Below are 21,185 nucleotides of genomic sequence, written 5' to 3'. Positions count from 1 at the left end.
TAGGATAGTTCATGTTGCTATAGGTGGCGCCACCACTAAGGACTGGGCATGAAGAAGCTGTAAGGAACCACTGCCGGTACATTTCTTCCCATTCACAGCTGGTTTATGATCTATGTTTACTCTGTAAAGCTGCAATCTTCCATCGAAAAGTATCAGTATGACTACCGACAAGAATATAAGACTGTAAGGGTACAATTTGATTTCAGAGTGTTAGACTCCGACACCTCCACTAAGGTGTAATGGCCATCACGTGCGGTAACACTTAACTCCTTTATCCTTTTTCAGACCAATGAAATACAACTGGCTACGGAAGAACGGCGAGCTGCCAGCGACAGCAGTCACTGACCACAACAGCCTGGTATTCCAGAACCTCAACAAAAGTGACAGCGGCACCTACATGTGCCAGGTATCAAACCTGCTGGGGGAATATACGGCAGAATACAAACTGGACGTCAATGGTAAGAGCAACTTTAGTTTAACCTGCCGCATAGACACCCTATGCATGTCCCGTATTTTATTATTTATCTCCTCATCTATATGTGCATTGCTTATCCTATGTGGCTGCATGTCAACAGGCTTTGTAACGTCATACATGGTCGTAATCTGTTGCTGTGGAAGATATTAAGCCACAGAAAGGATTTATTTTCCAAACGTCTACCATCAAGATGATAGACAAATATAAAGATGGACACACTTGACACCAAGATTGTGTGACATGATGTCACTATGAATGGACTGGCCAGGAATCAAAGTATAATGTTAGCCACATACATGGCTAACAGGACACACTGGGCAAATATCACAGTCTGTCGTGGCACGCATGGCGATTGCTACATCGGTGTATTGTTTTCTTCGAATTTTAACCTATATATAAAGTTGGTTTGGAAAGAGTATGTCACGTAGCTCAGGCTACACTTCATCTCCCAAAAAAATAGCTACCACCACTGAGTGTAAGGGGTACGATGGATATGTCCATTGGATGGATGTTTGCCAAACTCCCTGATATTGGTGAGTCCAGACGACCATCTAAAGTGGGTGGTGGTGTTCTTCAGTGCCATATGTCTGATCCTCAAGGGAGATAACTCAACACCAGAATTTTCTAGCCTCAGCACTGTTCCCTCTCCTAACTAAGAACACATGCACACTCAGCTGGCAGAAATAGCCAAATGACCTAGAGTCTAGCTTTAGCCTTTATTGTACAGTCAATTTTGCAAGATGAACATGTCTACAGGGCAACCTAGACATCAACAACATGGCTAAATAACATCATATCGAGCTTCGTTCTGCTTGAGTATTTGGAAGATGGCTCCAAAAAAAGACACAATTTATGTTCTATTCCAAAATGTGAGTAGTCTTCTAGAAGACGCGGAGGTTTCTTGACTTCATGAACCTTCTAAAGAACCTTGTATGGCCAACATTCACACCCAAAAGGCCATTAAAACGACAGGTTCTCGCTCTTTTGAGCTATAGAAATGATATGTCAATAAGTATCTGAGATGTATATTGTAAGTTTGATCTTCTTCAAGTGCTAGAAATCCTTTGTTCAAGGTTCTTTCCCCAAGCCCCTCAGATATGTTGACCATTAATTTGGATTGAAGGCCTTCTGAATGTTATATCTAGTAAGCCAATATCTCACCATTACTAAAGGTGCACATTCACTTTGGTCTACAAAGGGACATCTACCAATCCTTGAACATTACTGTTCCACCAGTTGGATAGAGTAGTGAAGGGTTGTGATACTTCGCAGAAGTTATTTCTTTCATGCGTTCTATACAGGACCTGATTCTTGCCAGATCAAATATATACAGCCTTAAAAAGGATATTTCGCAACTTCCACCAACCCCAGTTCTTAAAATCTGGTAAAGAGGACCTTTCACCACCTCTGATAAGTCAAGCTCAGTTAATAGGTGCATCATTGATTCTGGCACACTTGGAATTTCTTCCCTAACTCCCACCATTCCTGAACAATTGGTGCTGTTAATTTTGTTGCCTGATATGTAATCAGGTGGGCGGTGTCAGGCAGGCAAGGGGGAGTGGTCAGAATCAGGATGGGTGGTGGCAGACCTGCTCCTGCCTGCCACCACCCACTTGATAATATAAAGGGACCAAAACTAATAGCACTTGTTGGAATTGGTGGAACAATACCTATTAAATGGTGCAAATATCTGGATTTGGTGGAGGTGGTGAAAGGTCCTCTTTGTTCTCAGGACTGATAAGCCACCAGAGGTGTCTGGTCATCTCTTCCTATTGAAAACACACGGTCAGCAGAGTCTATATATACTGTTGGGTGATGAATAGTTTATTTGACAGCTATCTAAAGTGTATGTCCAGCTTTAGTCCTATAAGAACATTATGAAGCCCCAGGACAGTGTAGCACTAGATGTTCTCCGGACAGTAGAAACAATAACAGCTGTCATCTGTAGCGTAGTGATGGGTTCTCCAGAGGTTCCTCCGTAGTATACAGGTAAGGATTACTTCTGTGGCCGGAATCACAATGTAGATGTTCCTGCAATGCCTCACCAGCTGTCATTCAAGCCCTTATGATGATAATCGATGATCATCTGTCTAACCTTGCCTTTCTGCTTCTATCCCCCATGAAAAGAGTCTTTTCACTTCACTCTCGGCTGAAAAGACTTCAAATTTTCCTTAGCTCTCAGACAAAATAAAGGCTAACCCTCCGCCATTCTCTCTGGCACCGACGAGGGGGGAGAAACATTAAAATAAGAATACAACAGGACAGGATAAAATCCGTGTAGCGACAGATCCCAGACAATCGCTTAATCCCTGGTCGCTTTCTGCTTCAGAGTCTTATCACAGGTACAAGGTCGGACCTTCTCAGTTATGCAACGCTCTATTCCCAGTCTGTCCTTTATCTCCTGGCCAGTTCTCTCTCTCTATTTATCTCTCTTCCCTCCTCCTCTCGCCGTCCTTCTTCCCGCTACCGATTTTCATCAGCTTTCTTCCATTGTCTAAAAGATCCGATACCCAAAAAACAAGACTCTAGTTGGCGGGCCGAACCCTGAAGAAATAGACGTTCCACTCCGAGCTCCCCTCCTTCACGATTCCCAGATTGACACAACCGAATCCAAAAAATCAGCATTTTTTGTAAAGTACGCTTTCAGTCATTTGTATCCTCCAGTAGGATGAAGCCAGTTCTAATTTCTCCTGATCCGTTTAATTCTAATGTTGCCTGGTAATTATCATTCTTTCTCATTATCTCTTTTAAACTAATTATACTGCCATCGTTAGCCAAACAAAGCATCAAAAGATAGGGAGCCTGAATGAGCAATCTCCCTGAATATTCATAAGTTTACAAACAGTCTTATCATACGAGGTTACCGAAAGATCAGGAAGAAATATTTCTGCAAAGTGTCGTAGCTCAGATGGAGACATTAAACACCAGCTTATTAAATAATTATTTAATTGCACGTGTTAATTAGCAGGGAATATGTCAAGCTCGGATTCAATATTTGACTCCAGGAATAGATGGTGTTTATCATTTTAATCTGTTCAATAATTGGATGTTGCTGTACACAAATGAGATCGTAATCTGTTCAGCGCACCGAGGGTTAAATAAAATAAGTACTGTGTAGAACAGTGGCTAATGGATTCCAGATGTCCCCCTGACCCCAGGATGGCAAGAAATAGTTACTCGGTTCAAAAAGTGCTATATGTGGCATGCTATGTGTTTATATGGGGTTTCCGGACCTAAATCAAATCTTTATAGTGATGATAGGTCATCAGTGTGGGATCTGTCATGGTTTGACGCCTAGACCCCGCAATGATGAGGAGATGTGGGGAACGGAAGCTGCTAGCGGAGGGGGTTGCATGCAGCACTGCAGTTCCCTAAAACCTAAGAGGTATCAGGTGTTACAATTCCAACTCATCCAATGAGAATGGTGCCTATTATGGCATCACTTCCAAACAGAATTGCGTGCATACATTAAAGGGGTTTTGCAGTTCCAAATCAAGTTTTCATACTGATGATCTAACCACAGTATATGATCTGCGTGGGTCCAACACCATACCCTGCACAGATCAGCTGTTGTATCATCCTCCAGTGCTGAAAGCTGCTAGTGGACAGGGAACTCTTGTAGTTCCGTCCACTGCTTAGCAAGTCTTCCAGGGAACCACAGCAGAGCTGAACCTTCCAGTGCCCAGAGGCTGCAACGCCAAGGACAACATCTGTGTGGGTTTCTTTTGGGTTCTTTGGGTTCCTCCCATCTAAAGACATACTAATAGGGAATTGAGATTATGAGTAGAGATGAGCGAAGAGTAAAATGTTCGAGGTTCGATATTCGTTACGAGTAGCCCCTCAATATTTGACTACTCAAATCGAATATCGAACCCTATTATAGTCTATGGGGGGAAAATGCTCGTTTCAGGGGTAGGCAATGTTCGATCAAATTATACTTACCAAGTCCACGAGTGAGGGTCGGGCTGGATCCTCCGAGAAGTCTTCTCCGTGCAGCTTCCCTGCGGCATCTTCCGGCTCTGAATTCACTCTGCCAGGCATCGGGCCTGGGCAGAGCCGACTGCGCATGCCCGCACTACAAGCAGACATGCGCAGTCGGCTCTGCTCAGGCCCGATGCCTGGCAGAGTGAATGAAGAGCCGGAAGACACCTCGGGGAAGCTGCACGGAGAAGACTTCTAAAGGTAGGAGAAGAACCAGCGTTGATTGGCCGACTGTATAGCATTCTGCCAATCAATGCTGGTTCTGCATCGAACTTTTACATTCGAACAGTGAGTGGTATTCGATCGAATACCTACTCGATCGAGTACTACTCGCTCATCTGTAATTATGAGTCCTAGATTGGATAGTGACCGACAATGTCTGCAGAACATGATGCCACTATATAAAGGTAAGAAAAATAAATAAATTGTATTTTATTCAATACTGATTGGAAGTGAAGTCACCAAAGGCACCATTCACATTGGATGAAACCTAGTTTGAATTGTAACGTCTCATGGTATAAATAAACAGTTTACTGTGAATGTCAGTCTGAAAAAGATTCCATACGTGCCACAAGTCTTGTATGTTTTCTCACCCTTTTGGCTATTTCTCTCACTCCCCTTTCTACCACATTCGGGGATGTGTGAGAGATAGAGTCATAATCTTGGAAGACGTCCTTTTTTCACGGCAGCCAACTAGAATTACTAGTTCTGTGTTCAGTATTCTGTTCAAGGAGTCTGTATGAGAACCCCCCGAATTGAGTACCAAACGCAACTGCAAGCGGTGTGCAGTGAAAGCACACGGACCCCATAGACTATAATGGGGTCCGTGTGCTGCCCGCACGAATCATGCGGACAGGAAAGTAGATTGTGAACTACTTTCCTGTCCGCATGATCCCTGTGGAGATCTGGCGGCAAGCACACGGACCCCATTATAGTCTATGAGGTCCGTGTGCTTTCACTAGCATGTTGCTTGCAGTTGCGTTCGGTATTCGGTTGGGGGGGACTCCTCATGCACCATTATAAATTAGATGTAAGGGTGCACATGCACAATACTGCTCTATTCATCTCTATGGACTTTCTTCAACCTAGCATCTGGATCTGTTCAGACAGTTTTCCCTATCCGGTAAATATGAAATAACCTTCAATTACCAGAATGCGTTTTTAAAGGGAGTCTGTCACCAGACCCCAGACTATCAACCCAGCCTCACAGATAGATAGGTTAAGGTCACCTGGATCAGACAGTCTTTTCCCCTTGTGAATCGGAGCCTCTGTTGCCGAGCTCTTGCTATTTTTGTCAAACAGCAATGCCCTCATTTCTCCGAAAAGCTCATTTGCATATTGACAAAACCAGCAATATTTCGACAACAGAGGCTCCGGTACACAATGGAAAATCATTGTTTGATTCAGGTGACCCTAACCGATCTATCCGTTGGGCTGGGTTGATAAGCTGGGTTCCGGTGACAGACTCCCTTTAAGGACAGGAGTCATCCTGAAGACGGCTTGGCCACATCTTCAAATGACTGCACATGGAGAAGAAAGGATTGCTTTGAGCTGTATGGCAAATGGAGATAAGTTGGTGAGTGTCCCTATATAGAATATTAAATGCAACTGCAGAAAAAGAGCAGCATAATGGCAACAAAAAAATACAGCCATTACGAGAAAATAATAAGATTGTCTGAGTTTTGCAATATATCACCAATGTACGAATAATTGTGTTTTTGTGGAAAAAAATAAAGTAGCGACATGAATTCCTTTCACACAAGACGTAGCGCCGAAGTCTACTCACCGCAATGTGTTCTCATATTGTCATTTGTTTATCAATGCTCGTAAAGATAAATCCATTTTTACATCTAAAGCAGTTAGTGCGGCGGAAATTTATACCTTTTAATACTTTTTAGAGAACAGCACAATGGCTGGAGGAAATAACACGTCGGGAAGAGGACCAGAGCCCGAATAATGATCAGACGTCTATTGTGGGACAGCGTTAGGTGCTGAGGTCAACTCTGCTACATCTGTATTTCTAATGGCTTGGTCAATGTCATGGGATGGGTTTTTTTTTTTTTATTGACTTTGGACATCTTAGGGTAAGTTCACACGGGTTTTCTTTATTCCGGAACCTGAGGCGGAGGCCGCCGCAGGTTCCGGACCAAAATATGGGAAGCTGTGACTGGGTGCCGGTCCAGTCGCGCACTACGCTCCGGATTAGGCCCAAATGAATGGGCCTAATGGGGAGGGAGTGTCTTCAGGCGGTGTCGCGAGGCGAATCTGCCTGAAAGAATGAGCATGTCGCTTCTTTTTTCCAGGAGCCGGAACAAAACGGTTCCCGGGAAAAAGAACTGACCGACTCCCATTAATTTGAATGGGAGTCATCTTTTTGGTCAGGATATTGAGCCAGATACGGCCTCAGATACCCCCGTGTGAACTTACCCTTATATTTGTTCCCCCCACCCAAATATGTGATCGCAGGAGTCTGCACCATGTGAATCTTCCTCTCGTTAAAACAAAGGGACTGCAATGCTTGTGTAAGATTTTTGCCCATTTTTTAGATGCACAGATAGTTCCATAGCCATGAAAGGAGAGCTTAAGTACAGACTCGGAGATCAGAAAATCTGGGGATCAAAAGACAAGGGGAAGCGAGGTGCCCTTTCTTGTAGAAATCGGTTGAAGTCACAACCAACAATGGCTTCCACTGGATGAGCTCCAAGGCCTCTTCATTGAACACCAAGCATCACAGTCCATACATATTGTGTATGGACTGTGCTTGGTATTGTAACTCAGCTCCATTCATTTGATTCATTATTTGATCAATGAACGTGATGCCATCGGCACAGGCAAGAGGCCACAGCGTTCGTGAGTGCCTCCTCCTCTTCAGCTGATTGACAGGAGACTTGGGTGTCGCACCCCACTAACCGTATATTGAAGGCCTATCTTAAGGAAATCCACTTTAACATCTGCTATTCCCAGCTGGTCCCCAATCCAACTGCTGACCAATGTTAACCGTAAACACAACCCTAATCTTGGAAGCAAAGCGAGGTTGTGCTGAGCTCTAGATAAGAATGTCTAGTCACGCTACATGTACCACCACCCAGAAGCTGCACGAAGCGTTTCAAGATGCTGATACACATAAAACTGAAAGGGATAAAAATTATGACATCATCCATAATAAATGATCACCAGGGGAAATTTTCCAACTGTATTACCTTACTGATGACACGCCGACATTGTGTGGTACGAAGTTGGTCGGGTGTGAATTTTTTTTATCAAACAGACAAAATTATTTTATGGTCTTACAAAAGATCTTCAACCACAAACAGTTTCTCTGTTTTCTGTCCCATGTCCATTCAGCATTCTGTCATGGACAGTAATGGACTAGAACAGTCGTTCACCAGACGACAGTCCCTTTACTGGTTGTTCAGCCATCCACTGATTCTATCTAATGCGTATAACTTTATAAAAGTCATGAGCAAACGACAAATCTTTACAGTTACATTGACATTGTCTTTTAAAAGGTTCCTGTCAGTGCCATTTGGGGCAAGTAAACGACCCACATGTACTTATGGACCAGTGGCTTAGTAGAGTGTCCACCTAAGGTTCCTTGGGCCCACCTGATAATATGATTCAGCGGCTCACTATCCATCGACCCCTAGGATATACTGGGTGGTCCAAAGGTATGGTGAACTCACTGAGATGGTTCAGAGATATGGAGACACCTGAATAAATGGAAAATGGTGGTTGGGAATGCCGTGCTGTGTTTGGCATATTGTAGAGTTATATATGTGTGTGTATAAGATACATATGTCACAAGAACCTTTTCCCATTTGAAAGAATCAACTTGGTTCCAGGATGTCAACGTTCAAAATGGCTGTCCCAATGCACACATCCCCACACAGATCCCCCCCCCTTCTCCTTAGCAAAATGCTACATTCACAACCACCATTTTCCATTTATTCAGGTGTCTCCATACCTTTGGACCACCCTGTAGACCATAGTACGCTTCATATTTGGGTGTCTTCTGTTGGACCATTATTGTGTTGGGGCCTGGGCCCAATGGAGGATCCTCTGGTGCTCTGTTGGCCCAGTCCAACACTGGCTTAGTGTCCCTAATACCGTAACTCTAACTCTTTGGACACATTACAAAAAAAATACAAAACTTTTATACCTACTTTACTTAGAGATAAGTGCGATGAGTCTATTTGGACCATATCTGTTGCTCATCTTGCTTATCTCTTCAGTGAAACTAGTGAAGTACGTCTTGGCTTCATGGCGCATGTTTCGTGAAGCTGAGGTGTACTGCTCAATGTTCGGCGAAGAACCATACACATTCCGGGAGTATATCTTGGCTACTGAAGCTTTCGAATAGGGTTATTTAGTGCATTAAACCATCTGTAGGTGGCTTAGTATCCCAAATTTCCATAACAGGTTGCCTTTAAAGGGGTATTCCCATGACGCTTGTTCACTAATCTGCAGGCTGTTGTGCTGTCTTCACTTCCTGCTTTTCTCGGCACATTGGTGGGCAGGGTTTCACTTGCATGGGATTGGTTGTAAATGAATTACCACAGTGTGAAGCTGATGTAGCAGAGCTGGATTTGAGTCAGTTTGCATTACATACAGAGGTAAGTGGACTCCCTATCTCAGCCCTTATCAGCCAAATTCAATTAAACCGACTGATAAGAGCTCAGAAATCCCAGAGCTCTCACCTCCCCTATCTGAGAAGCTCCGCTACTTATCAGACACAAACAGCTCAGAGCTGCTCCAAACCCCTCCCTCCCCCCTGAGAGCAGGCAGCTACATCACATGACAAATGAGCAGATAATCCCATGCACCATAGAAACGGAGTGTAAACAATGAAGTTAATAAATTAAGATAGCGGCCAAACAAAGCAGTTTTGATAAAGCAATGCATTTAGGAAAAGTCTTAAATCCACATAAACTAGCAGTATAGATAGGATTCTGGTGATGGGACAACCCCTTTAAGGAGTGCCCAAAAGTAAATATCAATCTAAACTACAGTATGAGGAGTTGAGAAGTCAAATAGATCTTAAGTATTGACCTAGACTATACAGGAAATAAAGCACGCGACATAGAGCTGTATAGAGATAGCGCTATATAGATAATATAGCCAATCAGAGCCTTAAGGATTACTGTAATTAAAAGAACGAATTTAGAGATCAGTAAAACAAACTATAAAGACCATAGACATGGTGGTTAATGTGGCTTGTAATTGGGTAATATAACAAATTATTTCTAATTAGGTTCCATTTTTCATTCCTTCCCTTGTACTGGGCCTGAGATGTCATGAACTAACACCGTCTTTAATCAAACAAACGCGTAGACGCCGCTAGATTTCCAGCCCAAAATCTCCAGCCAATATTACGTGTATGACTGCTTTCCCGTTGTGTTTTGGCTTGATAAAGGAACCCATTTGGGTTATCAAACCAAAACAAAAATCCCATTAGATCAGACCCGGGCTCCTCCGTCCTATCTCCCTGATTCTTCTAATTACAAACAGCGCAACGATCATCATACGGACCTAATCAATTTCCTCCGGCTCGGTTTCCCGTTTCGCTGCTAATCAAGAGAATAAAACCTCTTTTCTTTGAATACGTTTGTGTATTAAACAGCAAGAAGTTGGCATCGATTAATAGCACTTCCCTGCGAGTGCTTTCAGAATTTAATTTGTCCAACAATTGTTTAATTTAAAGAGTTATTTCTGCCCCCTCCAGAAAATCAATGCCAGAAATGTAAGGGAGGGCGCCATAGGAAAATGGCTTTTTAATGGGAAAGGATTGCGTTAGTTATTATGCTAGAATTTATAGCCATTCTGGTTTAACCCTCTACAGTGAAGCCAAAAACGAACATAGTAAAGGAAGCCGAAGCAGATATTCGTCTAGTTTTAAGGAATGTCCTCATTTTCAGAAATGAAAACCAAACAGAGATGAGGTCGATAAGAGTCATCGGATTCATCTGTAAGTTGGGGTAAAAGGTTGGGATTTTTCTTTACATATTTACAATTGGGATATTAGACCACTGGTTCATAAGAACCTGTGTGTGGTTTAGTGTCCTAGATCGCCCTGACGGATTACCCTTAAATGGTCAACGCTTCTTGGAAAGTGTCTCTCGAGACAAGGATAGCTGTTCACATGTCTCATCCACCAGAAACAAGTTAGTAGGGTGTTCCTCTACATCCCATAGAGTTAAATGGGAGCCACAAAAACAGTGTAACACACCATTTCTGAAATGGTGTAGCTGAATGTTCTTCTCTTTTTCTGTAGATCCTGTTTATGGGATAAGTACGAGAAGAGCATAGAGCTACGCCACTTGGCTGTTCCCCTAAGTTCCAACCTGAGGTTGGGACTTGGATGTTGCTCCCATCTTAGCAGTGGTTTGCCAAGATGGAAAGAACTCTTTAAGACTCAGGGCAAAGTCTATAAAGGTAGTATAAACGCAAAGCTATCACCTAACATGGTTGGCCTTGCACTCGTTGATTTTTTAGTCCAAGACTTATTTCCTATATCCGAAGATATGAAATGCATTTAAATTTGTGAAATAAAGTCGATTTTGGATCTTGGAATGAAATACTTCTAAAACCGTGTGATGTGACAAAACATCTAAGGACTGAGATGTCCATGAGCAAGAAATCTCCATGTGGTGGGCCAACTACTATAAATATATACCTCTGAGATAAATGCATACTGAGTTATCCTTCTGTAGTTAAAGTTATCTCAGAGTGGTTGTCCATGATATTGTGGTCCAAGAACTAGGTCCTATAAGATGTGGATTATGTCTGATGATCAGAAGTTCTTGATTTTGACCCAATGAAACAATCCCTCTAGGCCAGTAGTGCCTGGAGGTTCACAGAGTAGGATTTCTATGAGCAAGAAATATATCTTCCATACCATCCATGGAGACTCAAGTCAATACACTTTCAATAAAAGAGTGCCTATTTATCCACCTATAGTTAAGTAGTCACCTTCTAACGTGGTTGACCATGCGCTGGTTGACTTCTTGGCCCAAGACGATATAGGTCTACTCGAGTACATCTACAGTAATCTCTTGAAATCTGGTTGATTTTAATATATCTTGCAATGAAATCTTTCTAAAACCATGTGGTGTCAAGGACCGAGATGACCATGAGCAAGATTCCTTCTAGTGGTGGGCCAACCACTGGATCATCACTGTAGGGTTATAGGTTGGACTTGACGGACCTTTGTCTTCATCCATCCTTATCTACTATGCAAGCAGATGTATAAACTTTAGATAAAATGAGAGAACAGTCATCCTTCTACCGTAAGGATAATACGCTCTTTAGTACTCCACGTTATCTCTAATCCAGTCTTTGCATTTTCCGAGGCAACGCTCAGTGGGTAAGACATTCACTGAAGGAAATCATTTGCCGAATCTATTTAGTAAGTGAATAGCCTAGGACCCCCCCTCTTCCCATGCGGAATAACTGGCTTGATGATTATATGAGCAGTATTTCAGTTCGGCACGGCACAGTATGTCCATAAACACTGAAGCCTCGCCGTTCCTCTTCCGCTTTTCCTCGCAGCGGTTTAACAATGGCCCATATTTACTCAGCAATTCCGTAAACTTCACAGCTTCCATGTAAAATGTTCATGAGTCTTATCAGCTTTTCTGGCTTCCTACAGAGCACAAATACATGGATTACGTGGGCGGGAAATATATTTCTTTCTATTTATAACCGCCAACCTGAAAAAAAAATTGCGAATTCCTTATGTAATTGAATGCACTTATTCAGAAGCCATGTGTTATGCCGATTCCCCATTCTCGTATAGGCGGAAGACTTGTATTGTTAACTCCTATGACGCTAGAGAGTCTTGGCCGTTGCCAGATCCATTGTCAGGTTCCTTCTTGTTTGTCAACTACAGGGAGAAGTGGAGATCAAAAAGAAATGACAAAAAATAAAGTGAGCCGCACCGCGCGCTATATCTACTTTGCGCAGCCTTTGAAGCTTTTGTCAGGGTCTAGAACAAAGACCTAGAAAATGGCTTTGCTGTTGTCGTCACCATAGCAACCTCTACTCTGAGGAGAACAAGAGGTCGGCCATTTTGTTTGAGTGGTTCAAGGGGTCCGATTTGTGTGACAATGGATGATTTAGAGTCCAAGATTTTTTATTTTTTTTCAGCCCTTTTGTTCTTTCGCTGCTATGCACGGCTGTCATTGGAAATGTATTATTATAAAGTATGTTATAATAATAATAATAATCGCCAGCGCTATAAAATGTCTGCTTATACCGATAGGCCGTACCGCGGCTGCCGGATTATTTTATAGTCTATTGTTCGTGGTGTGCCGCGTCAATGCATGCAAATACGAGTTGTCAGAGGTCAACGCTGCTTGTTGTCTGGTGACGCGTTACCTTTGCTTTATTAATGGCTGCTACCGATGTATTGTCTGCCGCTTGTCATTTTACCGTCTCTCGTTTTTCCCTCCCCATGCCTCCTCCATTTTGTCACCTCCATTATCCTGCCCGTTCTGTGACGTCAACCACACTGACCTCCCATCCCACCTGCAGAATCTCAGACATTTTATCAAGGTATCCATTACTTTTTAGGTGCCCTCTCTTCACTCTTAGCTTATGCATGAAACCTGACTGCTCTCTTCTGTAGCCTAAGTATTCGACTTCCTTATAAGTTAAGCTTTATTTGCATTTCTCCACTTAAAAACCGAAAACCCCTAACGTTCCTCTCGTGATCGATACGATCACAGCGGTACAGTAAGCTAAGATAAGAGGAGTTGTTAAAGGGAACCTGTCACATAGTCCAGTATACCGTATTATAGAGCAGGAGTAGCTATATTGTTTAGTGGGAAAAGATTCAGGGTTAGGAGTCCAGTGGGCGGTCCAGTTTGGTGATTGACTGTCTTTATTGTACTAGTGTGCCTACAGAGATAGCACTGAGACCGCCCACTGGACTCCTAATCCAGAATCAGCAGAAATGTTCAATGCAACAGGTCATCGACTGACACCCGACACCCATTCCAATCAGCCATTTGATAGGGCCGCAACGTTCATAAGAAACAAACAAAACCAAGCACATTGCCATACATTTTAGATCATCAATCCCATTCACCTGAACAGAACTGAGCTGTGATCAGGCCATGTGGCCAATGATTGTGACATCACATGGTGAAGTGGAAGCGGCGGTTATAGACTGCCGATTTGCGGGGAGCCTGGATGTCAGACTCCCCACAGATCCCCAGTTGACAACCAACAGTATCTTAATAGGTCATCAATTAATAAACCTGAACAATCCCTCTATAAGTGCAGTTAGGCTTGATTAGCTAAGACTAAATCTTTTGACATGGCTCTGAAATTAACCAGTTTAGGCCTCACCAAAGCTTGAAGCAATCTTAAGGCAGGGGTGTGTCTCAGACTACTTTAGATTCCCCATAGACATTGTAGCTTACCTGTAGTCCCAGGTCTGCCCTTATGTTCCCTTTTGTAACCTGCATTAGTAATCAGATTTTTCTGAATTTACTGTAAATTTGGACACACTTATCAATTAGAGAAATATTACTGGAAAAACTGATACTATGATATAGAGAATAGTCATGTAGCACCCAGTGACTTAGGGAGAGCTCCTTTAAAGGTAGCCACATTCTTCTGGGTGGGCCCATTCTACTGAGCAGTCCATGTAGTCTCCCAACCCTTGTGGCTTGAATGATGTCCCATAGGTCAGAACACTCCACTGCATGTGGCCATCTGATGCATGAGCTATATACTGGTCTTGGCTTCGTCTTTGCACTGTAACATTACAATGTGCTAACAGTTCTCCTTTAGCTCAGAGCTCCTTGTAAAGCCTCTTGTAGCCAAGGTACCCACTGCACCCCCATAGTTATACTTACCCCTCCTGATCAGGAGATCCATAGGGAATCTTCTTATAGATCACACTTGCATTAAGGCTCAAGCAGAAGTTGCCATGATGACCCACACAAGAACTGGGTCCTGGATGGGTCAAGACAACATGTCTCTCAAAGTGGTAGAATGTTTGCCAAGTCTTTAAAGGGGTTGTCCAGGATAAAAGCTAATTCCTACACTAATCTATATACCCTCCCCTCACCTACTTCTAAATTACATAATTTATCAAGAATGTATATGTACCCATTTCCCTACAGTGGTCATGTGACTGCCCCAGGGACATTTTCTGGTTATCTGGTGATGATCCGTTTCCGAAAACTCATCCCCTCATCCACTCCATTATACTTACCTCTATTCCTTCCAGGCTTCCTCCTCCAGGACGGCTCCTCCCTCTTTTCTGACTGCCGGCACGCAATAGTTCCAGTGCTACTCTGTAATCTGTAGCGCCAATGCCTACGCAGTAGAGGTGAATCATTGGCTGCCAAGTACAAAGCTGTGCTGGGACTATTGTTCGCACTGGGAGAATCAGAAAAGGATACGCCATCCCATAGGAGGAAGCCTGGAAGAAAGAGAGGTAAGTATAATGGGGTCGGGGGCGGGGGGAGGATTGGGCTGAGTTAGTTGGGAAGGACTAGTAGTAGGCGGGATAGCTAGAGAGACGGGGGGAGAGGAAGATGGGGAGTGAGAGAGGAAAGGGGAGTGAGGTGAGAGGGAGCTAGTGGGGGACTTGCATAGAAGGAAGCAGAACCAAGTAAACAAATGCAGAAGATGCCAGGAGCTCCCAGAGTCACCCAGAAATCACTCAAAACACGGCTAAAGGTATATGAAGCATTTATTAACCCTTTAATAGCACTAACAGACCTTTAAAAAAAAAATTCACCTGGAAAGCCCCTTAAGAGTCACTTCAGCTTATTACTATTGTGTTTGCACATTTCTCTTTTTCCGTTGCATGTATTCCCTATCGTTTCCACTGTGCTGCTCCTTCTACAGAACGTCTATTGTTTTTATTTGCAATTTTTTCCATATATTACATATTTCTGCTGACTCTATTGTTCTCCTAACAATATCTAAAAATGTTTACCTCTTCTTTTTATATCATTGCTCCCCCCCACCCCCAAATTCTCCCTATCTTCTCCTGTCATCCTCCTTTGCAATCCTTCCCACTATCTTCTTACCTTGTGACCCAACCAGACCCCAGCCCTATTCCCTCACAGTCAAGCATTGACCACGCTGTTATTGGAGGAGTGGTAGCAGTGATCGCCTTCCTGCTTTTCTGTCTGCTTATTGTTTTGGGACGCTATCTGATCAGACACAAAGGTAAGGTCCACCATAGTGGTTCTCCTGCACATTTATCACATGATAGTCACGGTATGTGTTTTATATGCAGTGGAGTGGATTTACTAAAGAAAATGCCCCAGAGTTCCGGAGAGAGGTGTAATGTCTAAGGCTCAGGCCCCAAGTTGCGGAAATGCAGCTTTTTTTTTGTTGCCTTTTTTTGAGCCAAAGCCAAGAGCGGCCACAAAAGGAATGGAAAATATATAAGAAGCTCTTATACTTATTCCTTCTGCTCAATCCACTCTTGGTTTTGGCTTAAAGGGATTCTACCATTAAAGCAACTTTTTTTCTAATTACCACGTCGGATAAGCCTTAAGAAAGGCTATTCGTCTCCTACCTTTAGATGTGGTCTCCGTCGCGCCGTTCCTTAGAAATACCGATACTTACCGGTATGCTAATGAGGTCTCGGCAGCAATGGGGGCGTCCTTCTTCTTTATCTGCCTCCTCCCCTTGTCTGTCATCTTCTTTCTTCGTCATGTCTAAGGAACGGCGCGACGGAGACCACATCTAAAGGTAGGAGACGAATAGCCTTTCTTAAGGCTATTCCGATGTGGTAATTCGAAAAAAAGTTGCTTTAATGGTAGGATCCCTATTAAAAACAGAACTTAAATCTGAAACAAAAAAGCTGTTTTTCCGCAACGTGGGACATTAACCTAAAGATATTCTTAAGCGTCAGTCACTGTGATAAATCTGGTGTAGTTTAAGACTGTCTAGACTCAGTTTTCACTTTGTCTTAAAACTTAAACAGTATTAGTAAATCTGCCTCAGTATGTTAGAATGTCTACACTTCAAGTAAATGAGGAAAAAAATTACAAAAATATGTAAAACCTGTAGGTTACAGAATCATAAATTATAAGAGTGATATAATATTGTTTTAACCTCTTGGGAAAAAATAAAAGATATTAAAGAGGTTGTCCAGGAATTTTTCTTTTTTTTAAATAGGCGAAGGTGAAAAAAAATATTAAGCCCACCTCTTCCCGGTGCTCCAATGTCCTCCCAGCACGTTCCAGTCCTGCTGCTCAGCTCTCTTCTAGGGTTGAACGAAAAGATCGGATTCCGATCCCGATCTTTTCCCGCGGGATCGAGGTCGGAGGTTATTTACCACAATGCTTGGCTACTGGCCAATTATTGTGAGAAAAAGCTAACAATGATTGGCCAGTAGTCAAGCATTGTGGTAAATAACCTCCGACCTTGATCCCGCGGGAAAAGATCGGGATCGGAATCTGATCTTTTCCGATCTTTTCGCTCAACCCTACTCTCTTCATGAAGTGAAATTCCTTGCTGGCTGGAATGTCACAGGTAGTGATGTCACGTGTCCTTTGCTGAGGCCTGTGATTGGGCTCAGTGGTCACGTGTGGCTGGAAGACATCAACAGACCAGCAGGACCAAACCGCGTGGGAGGCATCGGAGCACCAGGGGACAGATGAGTATGATTTTTTTTTTTCACCTCCACTGCCTATTTAAAAAATTAAATTTTTGCCTGGACAATCCCTTTGAAAACCATGAATTACTGTATATCATGTTTGTGATCTTCACTTGGCATACACACTTAAAGGAGTTTTCAAGGCAAACTGGAAAAGATGAGGGGGCCAGAGACTTTCCCCCACTCCTAAGTTACTTCTGCCAGTCCATCCCATGCAGACAATGGATAGACTGGAAGTGTAACAGCTAAGACGACTGCTGTGACTAATCACGGGTCTCAGCGGTAACATGGTGGGTAGTGGCAATATGTTACTCATACCCAACATGTGACCATTTTGGCCAGTGATTGGCTACAGTGAGTGCCTGCCTAGGATGGAATGGGTGAATTGACACTAGAAACAGAGGTCCAAGGGTAGGGTATTATGGCTTTTTTTTGGCACATTCTGGGCTACCCTTCACAATGTTAACAACTATCTGCTGACGAGGGTCCTGAAGCATAGTCCCAATAACTTGTAGTTCCCTGCACAATGGGCGGTTGTCAGAATTGGACTGGGACTTCTTGGGCCCACCCTACATGCCCAACTCTGATGCTTTGGGAACACCATTGCACAGGTGAAATACTAAAGAAACCCCAGTCATCATTGGGGGAGGTCCTAGAGATTGGACCTCTACGTCATAACACTCCGGCATAACTAGCAATATGCCATGACAATGCCCCTAAGTAACAGTCTCTTGATTTGGGCCCCCTTTTGCTCAAGGACACGACTGCAACTCTTGTGCGGCCTGTAGTCAATAATATACATATGAAGGTCAATTGTCATCTCATAATGTTATAGCTCCAAGAACAAGCTTCATTGTAGAGCTACGTTCCTTCTCATGTTAGTTCTTTCATGTTGGAAAACCAATGGACCCATTCAAAGCCGGAGGGGTCTGTAAGGATCTGGTCGAAAACCAAATGGTACTAGATCAGTGATGTGAGTGACACCAGTGAGCACACACTCTATCTCCCTTTCCCTACTTGGACGATGTGAGGATGATAACAGTAATGTTGCAGTCTTGTCTATTTGTCCATTTTCAGGGACCTATCTCACCCACGAAGCCAAGGGATCAGATGACGCCCCCGACGCAGACACCGCCATTATCAACGCAGAGGGTGGACAAGGAGGGTCTGACGACAAAAAGGAATATTTCATATAAGCTCCGCAAACCTCCTAAAAAATGTGACAACGGCAGCAAGATCAACACATAGTTAACAACAAAAAACAAACCAACAGCGGCAGAACAAATTGAAACCAACGTTTGGAATATCTGACATGGACGACTCCCCTCTCTCTCTCTTACCAGGGCTCACAGCAAGAAGAAGGGGACGGGAGAGAAAGGGACAGTGATCGGAGAGATTATGCTTCTAAAAAAAAACAAACTTGTATAAAAGTTATTACTAAAAACTCCTAAAAAAGATAAAAATTGCTTGCTTAAATCTACATATCTTCGGTGAACGCACTATTCTAACAAATAATAATCGTGAGTTAAGATATTTTCGGTTTATTTTTCATTTACAGCGTGTACAAAGTTTTATCTTTTGATTTTTTTTACTTTGGAATGTCGGGGGGGAGGGGCGGCAGGGAAAGTATATATAAAATATTAAGTGTTTTTTTATTTTAATTTTTGAATTTTTTTTTGAATTTTTTTTTTTTCATTTTCTGGGTAAATTAAACTGGTAGGATAGATATTTTCTAGGAAGGAGTGTTATCCGTCAGGAATACATAGGGAGACATTTATAAGGTGCCACAATTAAAGCTTCCATTTTAAGACCTGTAAAATTGTATAATTTACGACTCCTTATAACCGTTTTTCGGAGAATGGTACGGTTCGGATGGTTAACGTTTTTTTTTGTAGCCGGTGGCCACCCTTAGCTCTGGTTGGGGGCGAAGGTTAAGTGATATTTTTGGCACTCGACAAAGTAAGATGTTGAATTCTGGAAATGGGATAAGAAGAGGGAGCCCCCCACAAGCTACTTCCCAGTTTCGAGGCGGGTCAGTGTCCCTAACCGAGTTGGCTTATGCTAATCAGGGTCTCGGTTTTGCACAGAATTAATGAAAAGGCACAGTGTTATTTGCTTAGTGTCATGAAGTTTTACATTGTTTTCGGTCTTATGTCATTACCCCAGGTCTTAATGGAACAGCATGGTATGGTACGGTATGGGAACCAATGAGAAAACCAATCAGAGGCCTCCATTGCAGAGAGGTGGTCATACATTCGGAGCTGTCTGATTGGTTGACGGTCAATGATAGAATCCCGGTTGCAACCCAGTTATTGCCATTGGCTAGGTGGTATTTACTCTCTTATAAAGCACCATACCTATTATATTTACCACATGAATGCGTCATCAGGTGATTTATAGTTTTACAAATGTGGACTTCATTTTCACAGAGCTTACAGCGTCATTCATTTGACAGAGTTACCGATATTAACCAATAAATCTCTGTAATATGTCATACTATGTATGTACCAGGCTTGGCATAAATTATTTTTTTTCGCTGTGTCATTGTTGCATTGTCCATCATTTTGTACTATTTACGTCATTTATGCATTGGTGCCGCAGATTTTCAATATATATATTTGTATATGTGTATATTTACTTATGTCCGGAGAGTCGTAATGTTCTCAGCGCTCAAAAAAGTGACAATGACCAACATCGCTTAAGGTTAGCAAAGTGAACAACGTGGCAAAAAAGTGATGGAACGTGTTGTTTTTGAGTGGGGTTGAGCGATCGGGATCGGAAAAGATCGGATTCCAATCGGTGATCAAGTAAATTTCACCTATCGCGATTGGAATTCTGATTCCAATCTCTTCCAGAGGGATCGAGGTCGGAGGTTATCTCAAGATCGTCTCAACCCTAAAAGTGACTTTTCCCATAGAGAAGCATTAACTAGGGTTGAGGATCGGAAAAGATCGGCTTCCGATCGGTGATTGAGCAAATTTCACGATCGTGATCGGCTGAAAAATGATCGGAAATCGGATTTTAAAATCGATCCTGAAATCTCAAGATCGGCTCAACCCTAAAAGTGACTTTTCCCATAGAGAAGCATTGACTAGGGTTGAGGATCAGAAAAGATTGGTTTCCGAGCGGCGATAGAGGAGATTTCACGATCGTGATCGGCTGAAAAATGACCAGAAATTGGATTTTAAAATCGATCCTGAAATCTCAAGATCGGCTCAACCCTATTTTTGAGGTTTAGTCAATTTTGGTTTAGCCTTGAGGGCAACTGGTGGTAGTAGGTGATGCTACCATGTGGTCAGATGACCCAACTGATAGTTCAGTCTGTCCTGGCAAGTTGGTGGACTGTCAAACATCTCTGGAAATTGATCAGCTCCCACAGAAACAAAGAATTGGGCAAATTGAAAACCAGATTCTGCCAGATTCTTCTATCCCCTTGCCAGAGGAGAGTCAGGACACATTAGGTGGTCAGTTATGGCTGAGTTCAGCCAATGTTCAACATGTCCGATTATTTTTTTCTCTCATCTCTCGGGAACAGTTGGAACACCCTCTATAAGGTAGCTGGATGTGTCACCAAAATCAGCAGATTCAGTTGTCTATGTATATGGTCAATTTTGTCATTGTATCAAAAGACATAAAGGATTTTGTCCTTATAAACAGGTTACTGGAGATGTCTACAGGATGGACTTCAAGTGTCCATCAGGTTTCTAAGCCTAATGTCTGACCATGTAGTTGTCAAAAACAACTTCTAAAGGGCACATTATCTGGAATTGTATAAAAATTAATTAAAAACTGAGAAAAAAAAAAAAAGTCAACATTCTTTTCAGAATAAACCCAATCCAGCTCCATTGTCGGACCCAAGAAAGTGAGATTGTATATCAAATGGTAAGGGCAGTTGTGGTCACCTCCCAACCTTCCTTACGTGTCGAACATCTTGATGAATAGTAATGGATCTTAGAAAAACTTACCAAGGGGTTATAGACCTCATGCCTATGAACATATGTACTCGTAAAGTTGTATAAAGTCATGATGCGTCGCCTATAGACGTCTGGGCTTGCAAAAGTTTCCTTCTTCAGAGCTTGAGAGCTATTCTGTAAA

At 42.7% G+C, this 21,185-nt stretch overlaps 1 protein-coding gene across 3 annotated transcripts in view; it reads left to right on the top strand.

Moving 5' to 3' along the window:
- CADM3 (cell adhesion molecule 3) overlaps positions 1 to 19,631 on the top strand; it is a 310,756-nt gene extending 291,125 nt beyond the window's left edge. For 2 of the 3 annotated variants that reach the window (XM_075283074.1, XM_075283075.1), the window contains 4 exons: positions 286 to 458; positions 12,989 to 13,009; positions 15,524 to 15,649; positions 18,168 to 19,631. In XM_075283074.1, the coding sequence (XP_075139175.1) occupies positions 286 to 458; positions 12,989 to 13,009; positions 15,524 to 15,649; positions 18,168 to 18,286 (439 nt within the window). In that variant the 3' untranslated portion in view covers positions 18,287 to 19,631. The remainder of the gene's footprint in view (positions 1 to 285; positions 459 to 12,988; positions 13,010 to 15,523; positions 15,650 to 18,167) is intronic. The other variant, XM_075283076.1, reaches the window with a different exon arrangement.
- The last annotated feature ends 1,554 nt before the right edge of the window (positions 19,632 to 21,185 follow it).

This window comes from Leptodactylus fuscus, chromosome 7, assembly GCF_031893055.1.
Source record: "Leptodactylus fuscus isolate aLepFus1 chromosome 7, aLepFus1.hap2, whole genome shotgun sequence".
Taxonomy (NCBI): Eukaryota; Metazoa; Chordata; class Amphibia; order Anura; family Leptodactylidae; genus Leptodactylus; species Leptodactylus fuscus.
Note: the sequence above shows the minus strand (reverse complement) of the source record. Positions and strands in the feature narration are given on the sequence as shown.